General features: G+C 46.7%; 2 protein-coding genes across 2 annotated transcripts; both read right to left on the bottom strand.

Moving 5' to 3' along the window:
• Window positions 1–981: 981 nt before the first annotated feature.
• On the bottom strand, window positions 982–8,949 carry LOC123123107 (peroxisomal (S)-2-hydroxy-acid oxidase GLO1). Its single transcript, XM_044543552.1, has 9 exons — window positions 8,666–8,949; window positions 7,850–8,028; window positions 2,993–3,117; window positions 2,609–2,655; window positions 2,404–2,481; window positions 2,091–2,282; window positions 1,873–2,005; window positions 1,564–1,769; window positions 982–1,486 (listed from the first exon to the last, which is right to left on the bottom strand). Exons 2-9 carry the CDS (start codon window positions 7,990–7,992, stop codon window positions 1,298–1,300), a joined length of 1,113 nt encoding a protein of 370 aa, XP_044399487.1. The 5' UTR covers window positions 7,993–8,028; window positions 8,666–8,949; the 3' UTR covers window positions 982–1,297.
• A 766-nt stretch (window positions 8,950–9,715) lies between these two features.
• Window positions 9,716–12,259, bottom strand: LOC123123108 (peroxisomal membrane protein 13). Its single transcript, XM_044543553.1, has 5 exons — window positions 12,060–12,259; window positions 11,216–11,452; window positions 10,868–11,136; window positions 10,378–10,470; window positions 9,716–10,290 (listed from the first exon to the last, which is right to left on the bottom strand). Exons 1-5 carry the CDS (start codon window positions 12,064–12,066, stop codon window positions 10,084–10,086), a joined length of 813 nt encoding a protein of 270 aa, XP_044399488.1. The 5' UTR covers window positions 12,067–12,259; the 3' UTR covers window positions 9,716–10,083.
• Window positions 12,260–18,859: the final 6,600 nt, after the last annotated feature.

Raw genomic sequence — 18,859 nt, 5'->3', positions numbered from 1 at the left:
TTACAAGCATAGCCATTAGGTGTTTAGTACCAGGAGCAGCATGTATCATAGGCAAATATTTGCCATCAGTATATCAGATTTGTAATATAAATTGCGCAGTGCAAATCAAGCATGGAGCACCTCCGATTACAAAACAACATCAGCGTCGAAAATGGCATTGACCAAAACGAAAGTAGAACCAACAGATTATTTCAGAAATTTACATTCACCAACACATGCCAGTCACATCTCGCTGGGCACTAATCGGCAAGGGCCAAGGGGAGATCATCTAATAGGGCTAGCTATGTGGAGGTAAACGTAGTCATCCAAATTTCGTGCTCACGGGCTGCCATCGACGAGATGTGAAGGCGGCCGATGAGACGGCCAGTCGGCCACACACATGGATCTCCGTCTTGGGCTGTCGTCGCTGGGATCTATGAGCCGCCTCTGGCGTGTCTCCATCGACGCATGCGCCGCATGTCGTCGGCGGGATGTGGTAGCCAGATATCTAGGTCCTGTTTGCAACCGGAGTTGCCGAGTTGGACTGGCAGGAGAATGATTCAGGAGCCGGAGGTGGGAGACAGGCCAGGGGATGAGGGATCTTTTCGCAAATCGCATAGGTGAGCTGGGTTGGAGGCGGGCGTCTTTTTGCAAGAATTGAGCCAACAAACTACATGCGCAGGATTTGATTCGGATGGATGGTAGCGAAGGGATGCAGGGGTGCACGAACGTAGTCAGATTCATAGGATACGACGCCCACTTTAAAGTTAAAATTGTTCAATTACAAGTGCAATTAGTTATGAACATTGTGTAAGTGTAATTTGAATTATAGTAGTTGTTCGCGGGGCTGGCCGACAGCGAGAGCGGTGAGCTGCTACCTGCGACGATGGATGTGGCTGGGGAGGGCGGCAGCCGCCAGGCGAGCGGCGATGCTCGCGGGGCTGGGACCCTTTCCAGTTCACACCCGTATCCAGATAAGCTTTACTCGATGACAATGTATTATGATAAATACAGAATCGATGAGTGTATATGTGTGGACCCAATAGGATATGGAATACAATATGGTGTAGTCGGTGTGAAATATGGTCAAATGGCGAAACGTGCCGGTCGACAGTACGCAAAATTTATCTACTACGGCTCACCGTCCCCGGCCGGACACACACGGCTAGCATCCATCTTGGCGCTGACGATGTCGTAGGTATAGAGTTCGCGGTAATTATTGCGTGCGTTGCAGTGGATACTTGGCTAGCATGCCCGGCCGTGCGTCAGAGACGGCGATGATCGGCGGTGGGCGCGTTCGTATGCCGTTGGCTCTTGATCACATCCTCGGCAGGGGGCGCCCGAGGCGGTCGCCCTCGGTGAAGATGTGGTTGCGGGTGATGTCGCTGAGCTTGGTGCACCCGCCGAGCGCCATGGTGAGCTCGAACTCCTCCCGCATCATGCGCAGCACGTTCCGCACTCCGGCCTCGCCCTCCGCCGCCAGCGCGAACACCACCGGCCGCCCGATCTGCAAACAAGAATCCAGTGCTAAACATACGTACGCGGTATGAACAGTGGCTGGTGAAGGGTCGATCGGTGGCTTACGAAGACGCCGGAGGCGCCGAGAGCGAGCGCCTTGAAGACGTCGGTGCCGCGGCGGACGCCTCCGTCGAGGTACACCGGGATGCGCCCCTGGGCGGCCGTGACGACCTCCTCGAGGGCGCTGATGGTGGCCGGCACGTAGTCGAGCTGGCGGGCGCCGTGGTTGGACACGATGATGCCGGCCGCGCCGGAGTGGACGGCCAGCCGAGCTGCGCGCGCGCGGGTGTCCACGGAAACCGGCGATGTCAGCCTATCTTCGCATCCGTGGCTCTCAAATCAAAGCTAAGAAGAAGAGATGGCGAGACGGGTTACCGTCTTCCGCGGTGATGACTCCCTTGACGAGGATGGGCATGGTGGTGATGCTCTGCAGCCACTTGACGTCCTTCCAGCTCAGGGTGCGGTCGATTTGGCCGGCGACGTACGACGCCAGCCCGGAGTCATTGGCCTGCAACCGATCGAGGTGGTAAGCAAAATATGCAACGTCGATTTCGTAAAGCCGATGGAGGAATGAAGGCGGGTGATCAACTGACCTGGTCCATGGTGCCGAGGTTGAGGCCCTCGAAGTTCTTGAGCGTGAGGCCCGGCGGCAGCACGAACCTGTTCTTGATGTCGGCCTCGCGGCGGCCGAGGCGCGGGGTGTCGACGGTGAGCGCGATGGCCTTGAACCCGGCCTTCTCCGCCCTCCTCACCAGCTGCTCCACCACCTTCCTGTCCTTGTACACCTGCAAATCAAGCACCCGTCGTCGTCCATGGCGCATCGCAGGCAACCAAGATGATTAGCCTCAGATACCATGATGCACCATCGATCTGTGAGACACGAACAGAGATCGATGTGGTGCTTACGTAGAGCTGGAAGAAGCGGATCCCCGGCCCAGTCGAGGCCACCTCCTCCACGCTCGAGGTAGCCCACGATGACAGCGTCTGGCAACAAAAATAGAGAGCAAAGTGTTTTCAAGCTCAGGATCACACACACACACACACACACACACACACACACACACACACACACAAGACACAACATGAATTGGTTGGATTAACAGGAGCATACCATCACAGTTCCTGCTGCTGACGCTGCCCGTGCAGTTGCGTACTCTCCTGAATTAATCAATACACAAGGGATCTCAGTTAGCTCGAGAAACACAAGACATACGTACGTGTGTTGCGGAGTCATCTTTGGTTTGACGATTATTTACTACACTAATGTCAAAAACGTTCTTATATTATGGGACGGAGGGAGTACTTTATCTACTACAGTAGTTAACTCTGTCTCAGTGTATCAGTATGGTTCACTGCAGTATTAGTGTATGAAGCTGATGTTTCATGTTGAATGTGGTAATATTATTTGGGCTAGATGCATAATTCCAATCTAAGGAAACCGGCTAATCGTCAAGTAAACACGAGGACAGAGTGCTGGAGTTGAGTAATCAAGTACCTTCCGGGTGAGCCATCTTCTGAAAGGCGGTGGGGGAAATCATGATGGGCATGGATATCTTCATTCCCAGGACGGATGTGGTCATGTCGATGGTCGACACGTCAATCAGTATGCGAGGGCGAAACCTGGTCACACATGTATTCTGTTAGATTGGGGACCCAAGACAACAACAAAAAACACCAAATATCTTACCAACTACTATAACAAGCAGTGGTCGCATACTACCACCACCACCTCTGTTTCAAAATATTTGAAGTTCTAGGTTTGTCATACATCAAACTTCTTTAATTCGGCCAACTTTATTGATTTTCTTAATACCTACAACATCAAATACATAGTACCTATGATGAATCTAGTTAAGCTAATTTGGTGTTGTAGATGTTGGTATATATTTTTACAAACTTGATCAAACTTGAAGAAGTTTGGCTTAGGACAAGTCTATTACTCCCTCCATAAATTAATATAAGAGCATTTAAATCATTAAAATAGTGATCTAAACGCTCTTATATTAGTTTACAGAGGGAGTACTTCAAGTATTTTGAAATGGAGGGAGTAGTAGATTTGATTGATCTGCTTGTGTAGGAGCTCGGCAGACGTGTAGGACATGGTCGAGGTCAAGGCCGCCACAAGGAGGAAGGAGGGAATGGCAGCGATGGAGAGGTGAAAATGCAGCCACTTGTCGCATGGGAGACAGAGAGTCGAGAGGGAGGAGAGAACCACCGTGCGGACTCAGATTTTGGGGTCAAGTTGGCACCCAGTTGTAGAGGTGATTTTCCAAACTGAAGCCCATTTCTAAAATTGATGAGTCGGGTGATTCTCCGTACATTGAGCACATCCAGGAAATGACATACTACGACTTGAGCACATCTCCAACGTCCACCCTCAAAACTCCCCCAACCATCTGAACAGCGCGGTTCGAACGTGTTTTGCCATCTAACGCATTCCTACATCGGTCCGGACTCATTTTTTCCTGTAAACTGAAGACAAACTAAGAGGAGGAGGTTTGCGGGCGTCCGAGTTGCTGCCTTGCCCGCGTCTGACTAACCTGGGTGGCCAAAAAGCCCTCTCCCGCGCCCGTGCGCTTTCCCATCCGAAACCAGCTGCCCACATTCATGTCGGCCCAGAACGGACGCGGCCACCCACTGGAGTCGGCATTGAAGCGGCTCGCTGGCCAAGAGCGCCTCCCGCTGCTGGCCCGTTGCGCACGCCTTCTCTCCACATTGGAACGGCATCCGTCTACCCGCCCATCTCCACTAAACCGGCGCATGTGCCGAGGAACCAACTCCAGCACCCCGAGCGCCACACGTTCGTTCATGTGTCGGCCGGCATTAAAAACCTTTCTGGCTAGCTCCTCGCATCCACATGCTATATAAATGTGGCCAGACGCCAGGCAAGAACCACACATCACCTCCACTCTCTCCATCTCCTCCTTGTACAACATCCGCCATGGCCTCCGGCGAACAAAAGGAGTTCTTCAGCATTGGAGCGACATTGGGTGCCCGGTGAGCCTGCCCGATACAAGATGGCTTGCCGGCAAACCCTTCATATCCGGCGCCACCATCATCGCCATCGCCACCCCTCCTCGCCCGTCCTGGCTGGACAACGCCGTCTCCCGACAAATTGGCCACGAGCAATGGCGGCAACGCATCAGGCGGGTGGGGTAAAACGTCATGTCGGTGGAGGTTGGCATGTCCGCGGCCACTGCGGACAATGAGGAAAAATACATCATGGGAGGCCGCCGCCGCTTGGGTCCCACGAAGGCCACCGCGTCGCCGGGTTACACAGTCGGTGTCTTCCCGGTGAGCGGGGGTGTTGACCACAGTGACCGTGTTCCCCGCCTAAAAGCCAACCTCGGTCCATGCTTCACGAAGGTGGAGGGAGGCTATTCTTCCCCTCACGCTGAAGCATATCCGTCCTGGCTTCCGACAGTCCGACGAGCGGGCTGCCGGACATAGGGAAGACATGTCATGGGAGTGGAGATCTGTCGTGGCTGGCTGTAGACTAGTTTTATCGTAGGCCGGTATAGTTTAGTTAAAATATGTCCAAAATGTAAATGTTTTTGTCTGGTTAGAATGAAAATCATCCGGTTTGCATGTAATTTGTCCGACTTGTTTAAACTTGTTTTAAAATGTATGCATATAGCTTTGGATGGCTGCTCCCGTATCCGTGTTCGCGAACTAGTCTCCCCTGTCCGCGGACAGATGCAGTGTCCGGTTTGCGGTCAGTGTTGAAGATGCCCTGACACTTCATGCACTTTAGAATTTTTTTGTTTAGTTGCGCTTAGTCTTGAACTCCAGACATCTCAAGTTATTTACTAAATCCATATACTCAATAGGCACTCTACCAAGTTCTATAGATACTTAACGATACATATATAAACACATTATGATACATCAAGGGGCATAGGTAAATTGGTGGAATAATGTGAAATTATTGGTTTGTTCTTTGCTGAATGGTGAACACAATTTAACAAAATATTTTTCAATACACCAAAATATATTTTTAAAAAGTATAAACTAAATAATGAAAACACATTTTATAACAAAATACAGTTTTAGTGTAGCACATAAAATGTATATGTAATGGTGAATGTAGGAATTATATTTGGACATCGGTATAAATGATCATTAAAAAAATCATGATGCTAGTTATATCCCCAAAAAATTGTTGTTGTATATCTCATTTGTCAAATAATGTATTAATAAAACAACATATATTAATGGCCACCTGAGTTCTGTCAAGATAAAAAAGTTCAATATAAATAGATAAATAATGATATCTTTTTAATCCATCCCTAAGCATGTAAAATGTTTTGCCCGGCCCTGCCAACTATGCAGATTAGCGTAATTTTGTTATTTTTCTTTAAGTGCTCCCACCAAATTATATTTTCTTCCCAATGAATTGATGGTGATAATTCATCATGTCGTGTCACACAAGGAAACCATCATTCGTCATGGAAGAGAAAGTATGACGACAATGTTCAAAAACTGTTGTTTTCATTAGGCTACCCAAATGAAAAGCTAGTGAAGTCACCGACATGCATAAATAGACGAGAGTGAACGTTGGAGTTGTGGAAGACCCATGATGATGGTGTGATGTGCCGTTTGCGATAATAATTGACAGGAATTAAATTATTCATGATGTGGTATTAGGCGGAGTCAGGGGTAAGATTTTAGGACATGACATGACACAACGGAGGATTTTATGGTGGACGTCGTGACCGCGGCGATGTTTTAATAATTTTAAGGTTTGAATTTATAATGCATGGTAAGTTACCAAAATTGCTATTAATCAGCTTTGCTAAAACATGGTTATCCCACGTCCTTTTTGCCTCGATGAAGCAACTAATGAGAGCCAAAGATGTCTTCTCAGATCACCTAGAAAGCAAATTCCCTTGAAAAATATCTTGGCCTCTTTGTTTCTTCATTCTCCTATTTTCTTATATGGTATTCGCCAAAGAGGTCACCAACCATCACTAGAAGGTGACATCAATGACCATCGTAGAAGAGGAGGAAGGGTGGCAACACAAAGAGTTAGAAGAGGAAGAAGGGCAACATAAGAGCCGGAGGAGGGTGGAGGAAGAGAGCATGCCCAATATGTGGCGACGTTGGGATGTAAGGGACACATGTTAGGGTTAGGCCGAAGGTTTTCTATGTATAAAATACTAGAGGCAATCATGATGGTTGGATAAAGATTCAATGGCTACAAAAGTTTGTGTGGACGTTTCCACAATTTTGGCAACTTTTATTGAAAAAGTCCATCTAAAATATTGTGTATTAAGTATAACATTTGCTAGGCTATGAACGGACTAGCAACAAGAGTAACTATTAAATCACAAAGTTGTATAATAATACGTACGCCAAAAAGGAATTCTTGCACACATAAAAAGACAACCCAACCACTAATGTTGTTTACATTTGTCATTGTGAAAAGGAAGTGTTTTTTAATCGATGAAAATGTTGTTTCAAATTCTATTTTCATATGAAAAGGAAATGTTGCTTTTGTTTATTTAATAAAAAAATGATACCCGCTTGGAGAATAGTACCAACACTACAACTGTTGCTCGCATAATATACACGGACTCGGATAATAAAATCGACTCAAGCACAATACCAGGTAGAAGTGACAGCCACACTTTGTTGTGGGCTTCTCTCTAACCGTTATTAGATGCTCGAGGTGATCATGATGGTTGGATGTGAATCCAATGACTACAAAAGTTTGTGCGAATGTTAATACATATTTGACAACTTAAGTTGAAGGGCTTCATCGAAATTAGGCTATGTATCGGAACTTTTGCTAGGTTGTGAATGGACTAGCAACAAGCCTAATTACGGAATCACAAAGTTTTATATATAGTAGCTATGCCAAGAAGGAATTCTTGTGGACATAAGAAACAACTCAATAATTTAGCATTTTGATCACATAGAGGAAGTGTTGTTTTTTGTTTTTATCGATGAAAATTCATGAAAATACAAATTTCAGATTCATTGGAAAAGGGAAATTTTACTTTTATTTTAGCAGTAAATGAAAAAGGATGGCCCACTTGTAGAATAGTACCAACACTAACTGTTGCTCCAATATATACATAAACTCGGATAATAAAATGCACTCAAACACAAGAGTAGGGAGAAGTGTCAACCACACTTTGTTCTCTCTCTCTCTCCCTCTATTTTTTAATGATTACTAATAATTCCTAAAAAACATGGAATGGTTTAATCTGATGATGGCCACTATTTTCAGCATCAGTGCCCTGAACGTTTTTTATAATCTGGTTTGAAGCTCAAGAGTTGCACAGCTCCCTGACTCACACACGCGTTAAAGCTGGTTAGATGGACAAACAAGACTTAAATTGCTTACAAGATCCTGGAGAATGCCTCCCTGTTCTCCTTGAGGGTCCACTCGTCCTCCGCCCCGGATGCGTAGTAGTCGTAGGCCATCTTGGGAAGCTTCTGCTTCGCGATGGCCTGGTACTCCGATACATTGGTGACCGTCTCCGCCATGATTGCCTGGCTAGCAGCGACGAACCCTTCACCACTCTGCAACCAAGAACAGAACAGGGCCAGCGTGTTAGACGGTAGAGCTAGATCTTCCTCCAAAACGGCCGTCGTTTACATGCAAAAAACTAGGGAAGACGAAAGTATGGACGCCCTTTCCTTTAAAGCAACAAGCCGATCGAGCTACTCCTAAAAAATACTAGTATGATGGCAGGTTCCATGGGTGGAGAAACAAAAAGGGACACCTTTCTTGCAGAGTGCATGCAGATGCCCATTTTGTTTCTGCATAAAAGATATAAATACTGCTCTCTCAGCAGAACACAAAACCGACCAACAATTTCCCCAGAGGAAACAGAAAAACAATTTCCTAGGAGAAAAGCAAAACCGACGAACAATTTCCCAGGAGAAAACAGCGAAACAGACACGCGATTCATTTTGGCAGAAATGATAAAGGAACATGGTGAAGCTAGCAATGGAACTTTGGAACATCGGCAAGCGCAAAGTCGAGAAGAAACAAACACAAAATCCTCACTGCTCCTACAGAGGATCGAACCAACAAAGAGATGGAAGACAAAGGCAAAGCTACAAAAACACAGGAAGACGGAGCTCGAGAAGGAACTGCGGTGCATGAAGCAGGGGAAGGAAGAACATGGATGGAATGGAATGGATGGCGCTTTACCTTAGAGGAGGACGCAGGCGAGAAGGGAGCACGAACGGGAGGGAGTGGTGGGGAGTGCAAGTGATATATAGTAGCCAGGGGATAGCAGATAGGGGGAGGCTTCTGCTGCGCATGGAGACAAAGATGCAGGGAGACGTGGAGATAGTTGAGGGGGAAAGGAAGGGGTGGAGGTTACGGATGAGCTATTGGAGGTTGGGATGCAGGGTGGCTCCTCCTACACTGCTTCCTCATCCACTTGACATCAGCATCACCCAAGCCAGGAGAAACACAATAAAAGGGGCTCATTTTCTTTATTTTGTGTGTTCCATTGCAGCAGATTATCTCCTCCCGGGCCTTGTCTCAGAAAACTGTAAGAAATTGAAGGCCGTGGCGACCGCATTATCTTGATCATCGGTGACTCCAGGTGATCTTGTCGCGCCGGTGATTGCTGGACAGCAGAAGAGATATTAGGCGCCCGTACTCGGCAGCCAATCTACGGTTTTCGAAAAATTCATGGTACTATATCTTGATATATGGCACGTTTGGTTTGGTTGCTCAAGTGGGACTGTTTGGCGATAGTGGAGTAGATACAGGGACCGTGTTCACTTAAAGGACGCAGTGAACGAACCTGATACACCCACAAGACCTGCGTCAGTCATCGCAAGATGTTGACATGCAAATCTGCTCCATCTCATGGCCTTCACAACAGTATCTCGTGTCATACAGTTTTCAAAAGGCAAAAGTTCAGAGTACAAAGCATGCTCTGCATAAAGGAGAGTCAGGCACCCTTGCAGTACCCAAGGAGGATAAGAAACAACGCGCTTCAGCTTCAGAGCTCAGGGCGCATGTCAACTTCAGACCAGTTTCGCGCACCACGCAGCTAGTAACATTTACGAGTAGCAGCACTACCGTCTGCAAGAGCCGAAGAACTTTATCTGTCCCAGCAACTGTTCCAAAGGGATGGCATATTGCTGATTAATCATGATCATTCTGCCTGTTGGCGGAAACAACTGTGAGAGCAGATAATAATTCCATGCCGTTATCACGAGGTGCGTCAGTATACTCCTGTGCTAAAATAAAAAATATATCTTTTTGTCATTAAAAAGGATATAACGGAAAACAGTAATATTTGTGGACCAGTTCTCGGGACAAGGCATTTTGGGTAATATTTACTCTATTATCAGGAAAGCCATACTTTACAAGCTCACATTTCTCACAGCAGCAAACTCTTCGTAACAGCACTACACAGATACTAGGGAAGAAAAGAAATCACGGTAAATACAACGAGCATTAGGGATTACTTGGTTTCCTCGCTCTGGTTCAAATGGCAGATGCATCAGAACAGAAATCAGCAGATTTCCTTTCTCCCCATAGCCATAAGCAAACTCATCGTCCTCGTCTAACAAAACCTGTCACTGTAACTGCACACCTATAGCAGCTCACATTCCCTTAGCATCGCCGCTCCAGACGTTCTCCCATGAGTTCTTGCTAGCTTTTGGTGCCTCAACGAACTGCTGGCCTGGCCCATCCAATGATGGAGCTTGTGCACCCTGAATTCTGCCCTTATTTGGTTTGGTTTTGATCCCCAGCAATCGAAATGTGAATCTCGCAAGCTCACCATAAAGCATTCCAGACTTATCACATAGCTGTGACAATAATATTATTGGATCAGAATTCAGAAGAACTTAAGAAGCATGTTTGAATCGAATGGAAAGGCACTCGTCAAAGGATACCTGCAAAAGAGCTGTGATGAACATGTGGAATGCCTGAGTGTTCTGGCTGATAAGGAATGCAACTCGCCCAGAGAAATTCACAATCCCATGCATCTGCAATCAGTGAGAAACAGGGTAAATAGAACGTTGTCCCCATTTAAAGCATATAAAATGACTAATTAATTTTTTGAATGCACAAGATGCAAGGAACAAATTGTGCGTTGAACAATAGCCACGCCATAGATTTAGATCATAGATTTCTAGCCAAACCTGAAACCTGTTCCACCAACTATTTTTTATACATAAAGAAGGCATGAACTTCATCAGGATAATCATAACATGGCAGCACAAACAGGCTAAACAAGCAAACTTAGATCCACAAAAGTTTAAGCACAGCAATCACCATATGAAGGACACAATTGTACAAAGCTGAATCATGCTCAACGGTATGGATTATAGATTAAACAAATCAATATCTAATTCAATTTTCAGTTGGTAGAAATGGCATTACCACTCGTAGGAAGGACACCCAGAAACCTGGGGGTGGTGCTGGAGGGCCAAACGAATGAGGACCCTGATTGTAAGGACTCATGCCCATTCCACCGTATGGATTTCCCATCCCGTTATTATACATTGACCCACCATACATCCCAGAGCCTCCGTACGAACCGCCGTAACCACCTCCATACCCTGAATACATGTTATTATTTCCGTATAGCCCACCGTTACTATAAGCCCCGCCAAATCCACCATATGAATTATAGGTACTGGCACCATCACCTGCATTTTGATTGAAAAATTATCATTCAAGCCAGAAAGAGCATGTAATTGCTGGAACGCTGCACAAATTATTGATTACCCCCATAAGTATTTCCGTATCCTTGCTGCTGCCAGGGACGCGGGGGCACAGGCCCTGCAACTGTATTGTTCACGTTGAAAGCAGCATTGCTCTGTGCAGCAGAAACAACTTCCCCAGGTTTTGCTGTCCCAGAGGCCTCAACAACGTCGCTAGTGCTGCCTCCAGAGGGGGGCTTGAAAGGGGCTGGGCCAGATGAAGTGCCAACACGCTCCCATGGCTTTGGTGGTGGGTTATTACCTGCAAATCACATTCATGACTGAATGAAGGGATTGTAGCAATCTGAGCTGGTACATTCTTGACTGAATGAAATGAAGAAATTGCTCTAACTATGAGGAACCATGCTTTAGGGGCAGAGCGCTATACTAGAAGGCAGAGATTGCAGCCAGCCATGAAAGCGATTAGGAACTAGTATCAGTTAACCTGCAAGAAATGTGCAGGAACGAAACCATCTACACACCTGTACAATTTTTTGGGAATAAGCACAGGAGCTAATTAAGCTAAACACATGTATGAAGGTTTGACATATAATACCTCACATGACAAACACTCAGAGCCATCTCAACTTCAACCCCAAACTATACCTTCCCGAAGCACAATTATCGGCCATCGTTCCTGAATTCGCATCACTTCCCGAAAGATGTTCCTGAACATCGCCACCCACCTACCCTACCTAATCGATCGGATGCTTCCCACGCCCAACCGGATCCATCGCGAACCAAGCGACGGCCCAAGACCAACCGCGCGCACCAAAATCGCACCCAGCACGATCGATCCATCATCAGAAAAGTAACCCGGGGAGGGGAGGGTGGGGGGCGCAACCGCGCGGGGCGGGGAGGCGACGAACCTGCCATGGCGTGCGGCGCGGCGCGGTGCGGTGCCGCTAGTTCTGCGGCCCTTCGCGCCGGCTGAATCGCGCGATCCCGCAGCCCAGCCGGTTGTCGGCCGCGCCGAGGACTCTCTCGCTCGTTCCGCCGTCGCCGGAGGAAACGAAGCCTGTCTAGGGTGACGGGTGGTATACCGTTCTGGTTCCAGTCCTGGGCCGGCTTTTTACGCGTACGCGTTGGGGACACGGTCGGGTGCGGCGGCGTTCAGACTTGACCGTTTGACTTGCTCGTGGGCCTCCGTTGAGACGTTTTACATGCGAGGCATTTTCTCCTCGGGCTGCTATTGTGGTCCGAATCATTCAGGCCAGTCAAGGGGTACAAGGGTCATTTTGGTGGGCTCAGGGCACCTTCAACGCCGACCCACAAACGGACACGGACCGCTCAAAAAAAAATGGACATGGTATTTAAAAAAACAGACACGGTATTGCCCGAAAATCGGTCCGCAACTATTGGCTAATGGCCTTTCGCCATTGTGACTTAAAAATTTAGTGCTTTCCGCCACTGTGAGCACTTAAAAATGAAAATAGACTATGGCACTTGAAGAAAAAAAAGTGAAACAATAGTGCTTTCGCCAAATGCTAGCAACCTTCCGCCAAAGAGAAAAAAATAATCAGCAAAAGCTTTCCGCCGTCCGGACAGAAAGAGGATATGTACTGGCTTTGGATTGGCCCGACAGATATCCGGACTCCCGCAAAGCTCCACTTTGTTTGTCTCCGGTTTGCGAGAAAACAGACGTCCGGACGTATCGGCGAACCAATGCGGGACCGCATTTGATGACAAATTGTGTCTGGACAGCGCCACGTGTCACGTGCATGGCACTTTCTCAAGATTTTGTGAGCCCCACAGGGGCACTTTAGTGGGCTGAGAGAGCATCAAGTGGTGCGTCCAGCCGCCGCCACGTGTCGCGCGCTGGGCGCTTTCATAGGATTTTATTTTTTCTATCTTGTATACGTGTTTTCGGGTTTTAGATGGGCTCTTTTTTGGCTTTTGCCTTTTTTCTAGGTTTTGAAGAAAAAAATTGTGTGGTTTTTTTTCCACGAGAAGTAAAAATTTGCTTATCATGAAGGCACAGGTTTGCTTCTGCAAGAAGCACACACTTGTGCCACTTGGAAAGAGAAAAGACATGTGTTTTTTGTTTTCACAAGAAGCACAAATTGCTTGAGAACCACGCCTGTGTCTCTCAGAAATAGAAAAAACACATTTTTTTAACTTGCGGGATAAGTACAGATTTGCTTCTTATGAAGACACAGACTTACTCCTACGAGAAGCACTACTATGCCTCTCGGAAAAGGAAAAAATGTGTACTTTTGCTTTCACGAGAAGCACAAAATTGTTTGCTTCTCATGGAGGTACAAATTTGTTTCCGCGAGAAGCACGACTATGCCTCTCGGAAAGAAAAAAACTGGGGGGGGGGGTGATTCCGACTTCGGGTTTTTCTTTTGTTTTTTGTGAAGAAAAATTCGTCGGAATCTATTAATGTGGGATCTAGATTCAAAGATCTTGATGCGAGAAATCTAACGGTAAAAATGGTTCAGGATTTTGATGCATGGTCCAAGAGATAACCCGTTTTGAATAAACGAATCTACGATAAAAAAGGGAAAACTCCCAGGTGGGAGTAACCTTTACAAGGGGTACCCCTTATTAGTGATCTCGGTCATTCAGGCTTCATGGTACAAGCTAGAGGCTAACGCATGTTTTATCGCGTCGTTCTTCGCTGGTGGATGTCTTTTTTTTTCTCTAGCAAGTTATTATGGTCGGTTATTTCATTTACGTTATTTATCTTTCGATGTTGTTTTTTCATTCGTATTGTGGATGAAGTACAAAGTTACATGATGCTCTACCTCGAGATCGTATGAATGAATCTATCCTTGCCTCTACAGACTAAAACCCTCGGCTCATATAGGCACCAAGGGGTACCTAGCGTTACACATGGTCGGTTGCATCTAGAGATAAACATGTCGAATATCTGAATATGCCTTGAAATATACACCAAGTATTCAAGGATTCATGATAGGCCGACGTGCTGAGTACTCCATAATCCAGGACTGCGTTAACACCCTCTGCTCCCCCGCAAGCGCTCATGGGCCGGCCCCCATGGGAGGAGGGACACCCATGTTTTTGTCATCTTGTTTTTTCTTTTTCTTTTTTCTGATTTTTTTCCTTAATTAAAACAATTCAGGATTTCAGAAAAGTTCCCAAGTTTCAGCCAGTCGCCCTAGAGAGAGCTACACTCACGGGCTGTTTACGGGGTTTAACGGAGTGGTTACCAGTGATTGGCTGAGATTTGGTTTAATGAGGCGGGGCCCACCAGTAAAAATCGGTCGCCCTATAGCCGTCTGATGCGACTCGTGTGTGATGGCCTGCAAGAGACACAAGGGGTGTGTGTAAAAGGATAAGTGAGAATGTGAGATGATCATGCCCTTTGCATGCAGATCCAACGCACCATGAGGTATTGGAGCACCGTATCGTGAGATGAACGGTAGCACTTGATATTTTCTCTTAGGTCTGATTTACGGAATCCTGTTGGAGATGTCAGTATATAACGAAACAAAGAATCGGTACCGACAAAACTTCACAACACGGGATGCCGGAAGACGGGAGCGGAGCATCGGATTTATTCGTAGCGACAAACTTCACATGCTGCTGATCCTGCGTATCCAAATCCGTCTATCCTCTGCATCGCGTGCTTTCTTCAGACCAACTTTCTTTTAGGGAGTTTTTCATGCCAACTTTTTCTTGGAACGGAGACAAAACCTCTTGTTGGCACACTGTAGTACTAACAGCCAGCCGCATAGTTCACTCAGAGAGCTGAGACCACACACTAAAATAAATGTCTCAAACTAAGTAGTTAGTACAACTTTAAACTAAAGTTAATACAAAATTAAAGACACTTGTTTTAGGACGAAGAGAGTATTTCTGAAATGTTTGTTAAACAACAGTTGATGATGCTATTCATATGTCAGGCGATAGGAAAAAAGGAAGATTCGGTCCATTCTCGTGGAGAGACCAACGCAGCCTGCCACCCATCACATCATCATGGAAAAATATTAAGTGATACTACCTTCGTCCGGGTTTGTTAGGATTAAAGACCATTTTAACAGGACCAAAGACACTGCTGAAAAGACCTGTGTGAATTAGAGCTCAAAGTGGCCAATCAGCCAGCTTCAGTCCAACTCAGGTCCTAAAAAAAGGTACTCACTCCTTCTATCTATATATGGTCTAATGCGTTTTTTGAGGCTACCTTTGACCAAATATTAAAGCAATAATATATAACATGCAATTTACACAAAGCATACCGTCAAATTCGTATGTGAAAGGAGCTTCCAATGATATAATTTTCACATTATACATCTCATGTACCATTAATCTTATCAATAGTCAAAGGCGATCTTGAAAAACGCATTAGGCCCTATATAGATGGAAGAAATGAGTAATGAGGTTTTTGCTCCTCATCGCTACGCAGGTCATTGGTGCAGCAGTGCAGGCTTTTAGATCGAGCGGCCTAATTTTTCCGGACGGGGCTTAGTGGCCAGAAGATTTTTTTAAACCCGGACGGAGGTAGTACTAGCCATATTTTTATACTATCAATTCTTAAAAAATATATCAAATTTAGATGTATTAATTTTGGTGAACATTGATGAATGTATTATTTGAATTTTCAAAACATTCAAATTTGAAAAGTTGCTTTCTTAATTGATAGAATGAGCATGTAAGAGCCGATATCACTTGATTTGGAGCCTGATTTCAAGCCTGAAATGACGATACTGCGACAATGAAAGCTCATGAGGACCTCAATGGAGGCAGGGACGAATGACCTCGATGGAGGTATGGATGAGTGAACGAGGAATCTCCCCATGGTGTCACTTCACTTGAGAGGGAAGGAAGAAACTTGACTCGAGTGAAGGGCGGCGGCGAGCTGGGCCCTCACTACAACCTCGCTGCAGACAAGGACAACCGACATTGATTCAGAGGAGAGAAAGAGTCTGAGGCCGGTCGCTTCCGAGGGGAGAAAAAACCTTAAGTTATGTTCGGATGAGGAAGAAGGCGGGAGAGAAAGACGAAGTATATAAGTCAAATGTGAGGCCAAATCAAACTGACTAAGGGTATGTTTGATTCTTGTCTGTAGCTGGCCCTGCCAATATTGGCTTGCCAAATTTTTGGCGTGGGATTTCATCGCCCAGGGTTGGCCAAAGATTTGGCAAGAATCTGTGAAGGAAAGAACAAGGACCCGTTGGTAGCTAAAATTTTGACAACAAAGCAAACAACATACGAGGGACTTGGCATGACCAATATTTTGATAGAGTGAGTTGGGGGCATGAACCAAACAAACCCTAAAACTTATGAAGGCAACCGGGAGGCGCTTTGTGGCATGAGGGGCGGGGGGCACCAACTCTTTCCCCGCACCTACCCTTTCCTTTTTCTTTTCACCTTTTGTATTTGAATCTTTTAAACTAAAAGTCTAATTTAAATTTCGCTTGCATCTTCGGGATTTTTGTGAGGGGGCTTCAAATGAGACCTATTTTAAATACGTTTTAATGAGTTTCTAAAACTTCATCAAGTTTTGGCTACTAAAACATTGTTGGAAATATGCCCTAGAGGCAATAATAAATGGTTATTATTATATTTCTTTGTTCATGATAATTGTCTATTATTCATGCTATAATTGTATTGTCCGGAAATCGTAATACATGTGTGAATACATAGACCACAACGTGTCCCTAGTAAGCCTCTAGTTGACTAGCTCGTTGATCAACTGATAGTCATGGTTTTCTGACTATGGACATTGGATGTCATTGATAACGGGATCACATCATTAGGAGAATGATGTGATGGACAAGACCCAATCCTAAGCATAGCATAAAAGATCGTGTAGTTTCGTTTGCTAGAGCTTTTCCAATGTCAAGTATCTTTTCCTTAGACCATGAGATCGTGCAACTCCCGGATACCGTAGGAGTGCTTTGGGTGTGCCAAACGTCACAACGTAACTGGGTGACTATAAAGGTGCACTACGGGTATCTCCGAAAGTGTCTGTTGGGTTGGCACGGATCGAGACTGGGATTTGTCACTCCGTGTGACGGAGAGGTATCTCTGGGCCCACTCGGTAATGCATCATCATAATGAGCTCAATGTGACTAAGGCGTTAGTCACGGGATCATGCATTGCGGTACGAGTAAAGAGACTTGCCGGTAACGAGATTGAACAAGGTATTGGGATACCGACGATCGAATCTCGGGCAAGTAACATACCGTTTGACAAAGGGAATTGCATACGGATTGATTGAATCCTCGACACCGTGGTTCATCCGATGAGATCATCGTGGAACATGTGGGAGCCAACATGGGTATCCAGATCCCGCTGTTGGTTATTGACCGGAGAGGCGTCTCGGTCATGTCTGCATGTCTCCCGAACCCGTAGGGTCTACACACTTAAGGTCCGGTGACGCTAGGGTTGTAGAGATATATGTATGCGGAAACCCGAAAGTTGTTCGGAGTCCCGGATGAGATCCCGGACGTCACGAGAGGTTCCGGAATGGTCCGGAGGTGAAGAATTATATATAGGAAGTCAAGTTTCGGCCACCGGGAAAGTTTCGGGGGTTACCGGTATTGTACCGGGACCACCGGAAGGGTCCCGGGGGTCCACCGGGTGGGGCCACCTATCCCGGAGGGCCCCGTGGGCTGAAAGTGGAAGGGAACCAGCCCTTAGTGGGCTGGGGCGCCCCCCTTGGGCCTCCCCCCATGCGCCTAGGGTTGGGAACCCTAGGGGGGGAGCTTCCCCCTTGCCTTGGGGGGCAAGGCACCCCTTCCCCCCACTTGGCCGCCGCCCCCCTTGGAGATCTGATCTCCCAAGGGCTGGCGCCCCCCCAGGGGTCCTATAAATAGTGGGGGGGAGGGAGGGCAGCAACCTACAGCCTTGGGCGCCTCCCTCCTCCCCTGCAACACCTCTCTCTCTCTCTCGCAGAAGCTTGGCGAAGCCCTGCCGGAGACCCGCTACATCCACCACCACGCCGTCGTGCTGCTGGATCTCCATCAACCTCTCCTTCCCCCTTGCTGGATCAAGAAGGAGGAGACGTCGCTGCACCGTACGTGTGTTGAACGCGGAGGTGCCGTCCGTTCGGCACTCGGTCATCGGTGATTTGGATCACGGCGAGTACGACTCCGTCATCCACGTTCATTGGAACGCTTCCGCTCGCGATCTACAAGGGTATGTAGATGCACTCCTTTCCCCTCGTTGCTAGTAGACTCCATAGATGCATCTTGGTGAGCGTAGGAAAATTTTAAATTATGCTACGATTCCCAACAGTGGCATCATGAGCCAGGTCTATGCGTAGTTACTATGCACGAGTAGAACACAAAGCAGTTGTGGGCGTTGAGTTTGCCAATTCTTCTTGCCGCTACTAGTCTTTTCTTGTTTCGGCGGCATTGTAGGATGAAGCGGCCCGGACCGACCTTACACGTACACTTACGTGAGACAGGTTCCACCGACTGACATGCACAAGTTGCATAAGGTGGCTAGCGGGTGTCTGTCTCTCCTACTTTAGTCGGAACGGATTCGATGAAAAGGGTCCTTATGAAGGGTAAATAGAAATTGGCAAATCACGTTGTGGTCATACGTAGGTAAGAAACGTTCTTGCTAGAAACCTACAAACCACGTAAAAACTTGCAACAACAATTAGAGGACGTCTAACTTGTTTTTGCAGCAAGTGCTATGTGATGTGATATGGCCAGAAGATGTGATGAATGATATATGTGATGTATGAGAT

Source organism: Triticum aestivum, chromosome 5D (assembly GCF_018294505.1).
Source record: "Triticum aestivum cultivar Chinese Spring chromosome 5D, IWGSC CS RefSeq v2.1, whole genome shotgun sequence".
Taxonomy (NCBI): Eukaryota; Viridiplantae; Streptophyta; class Magnoliopsida; order Poales; family Poaceae; genus Triticum; species Triticum aestivum.
The sequence above is the reverse complement of the archived record's forward strand: the minus strand, read 5'-3'. Positions and strand labels throughout refer to the sequence as shown.

Excerpts from the sequence above, each read along its gene's own strand:
- LOC123123108 (XM_044543553.1), bottom strand. Across the intron at positions 10,471-10,867 it reads GGGTGTCCTTCCTACGAGTG|ATGCATGGGATTGTGAATTT; the intron begins GTAATGCCATTT and ends CACTGATTGCAG. Across the intron at positions 10,291-10,377 it reads TCATCACAGCTCTTTTGCAG|CTATGTGATAAGTCTGGAAT; the intron begins GTATCCTTTGAC and ends TTATTGTCACAG.
- LOC123123107 (XM_044543552.1), bottom strand. The coding sequence starts at position 7,992 with ATGGCGGAGACGGTCACCAATGTATCGGAGTACCAGGCCATCGCGAAG. Across the intron at positions 2,482-2,608 it reads CAGCAGCAGGAACTGTGATG|ACGCTGTCATCGTGGGCTAC; the intron begins GTATGCTCCTGT and ends TTTTGTTGCCAG. Across the intron at positions 1,487-1,563 it reads TCGGCGCCTCCGGCGTCTTC|ATCGGGCGGCCGGTGGTGTT; the intron begins GTAAGCCACCGA and ends TCTTGTTTGCAG.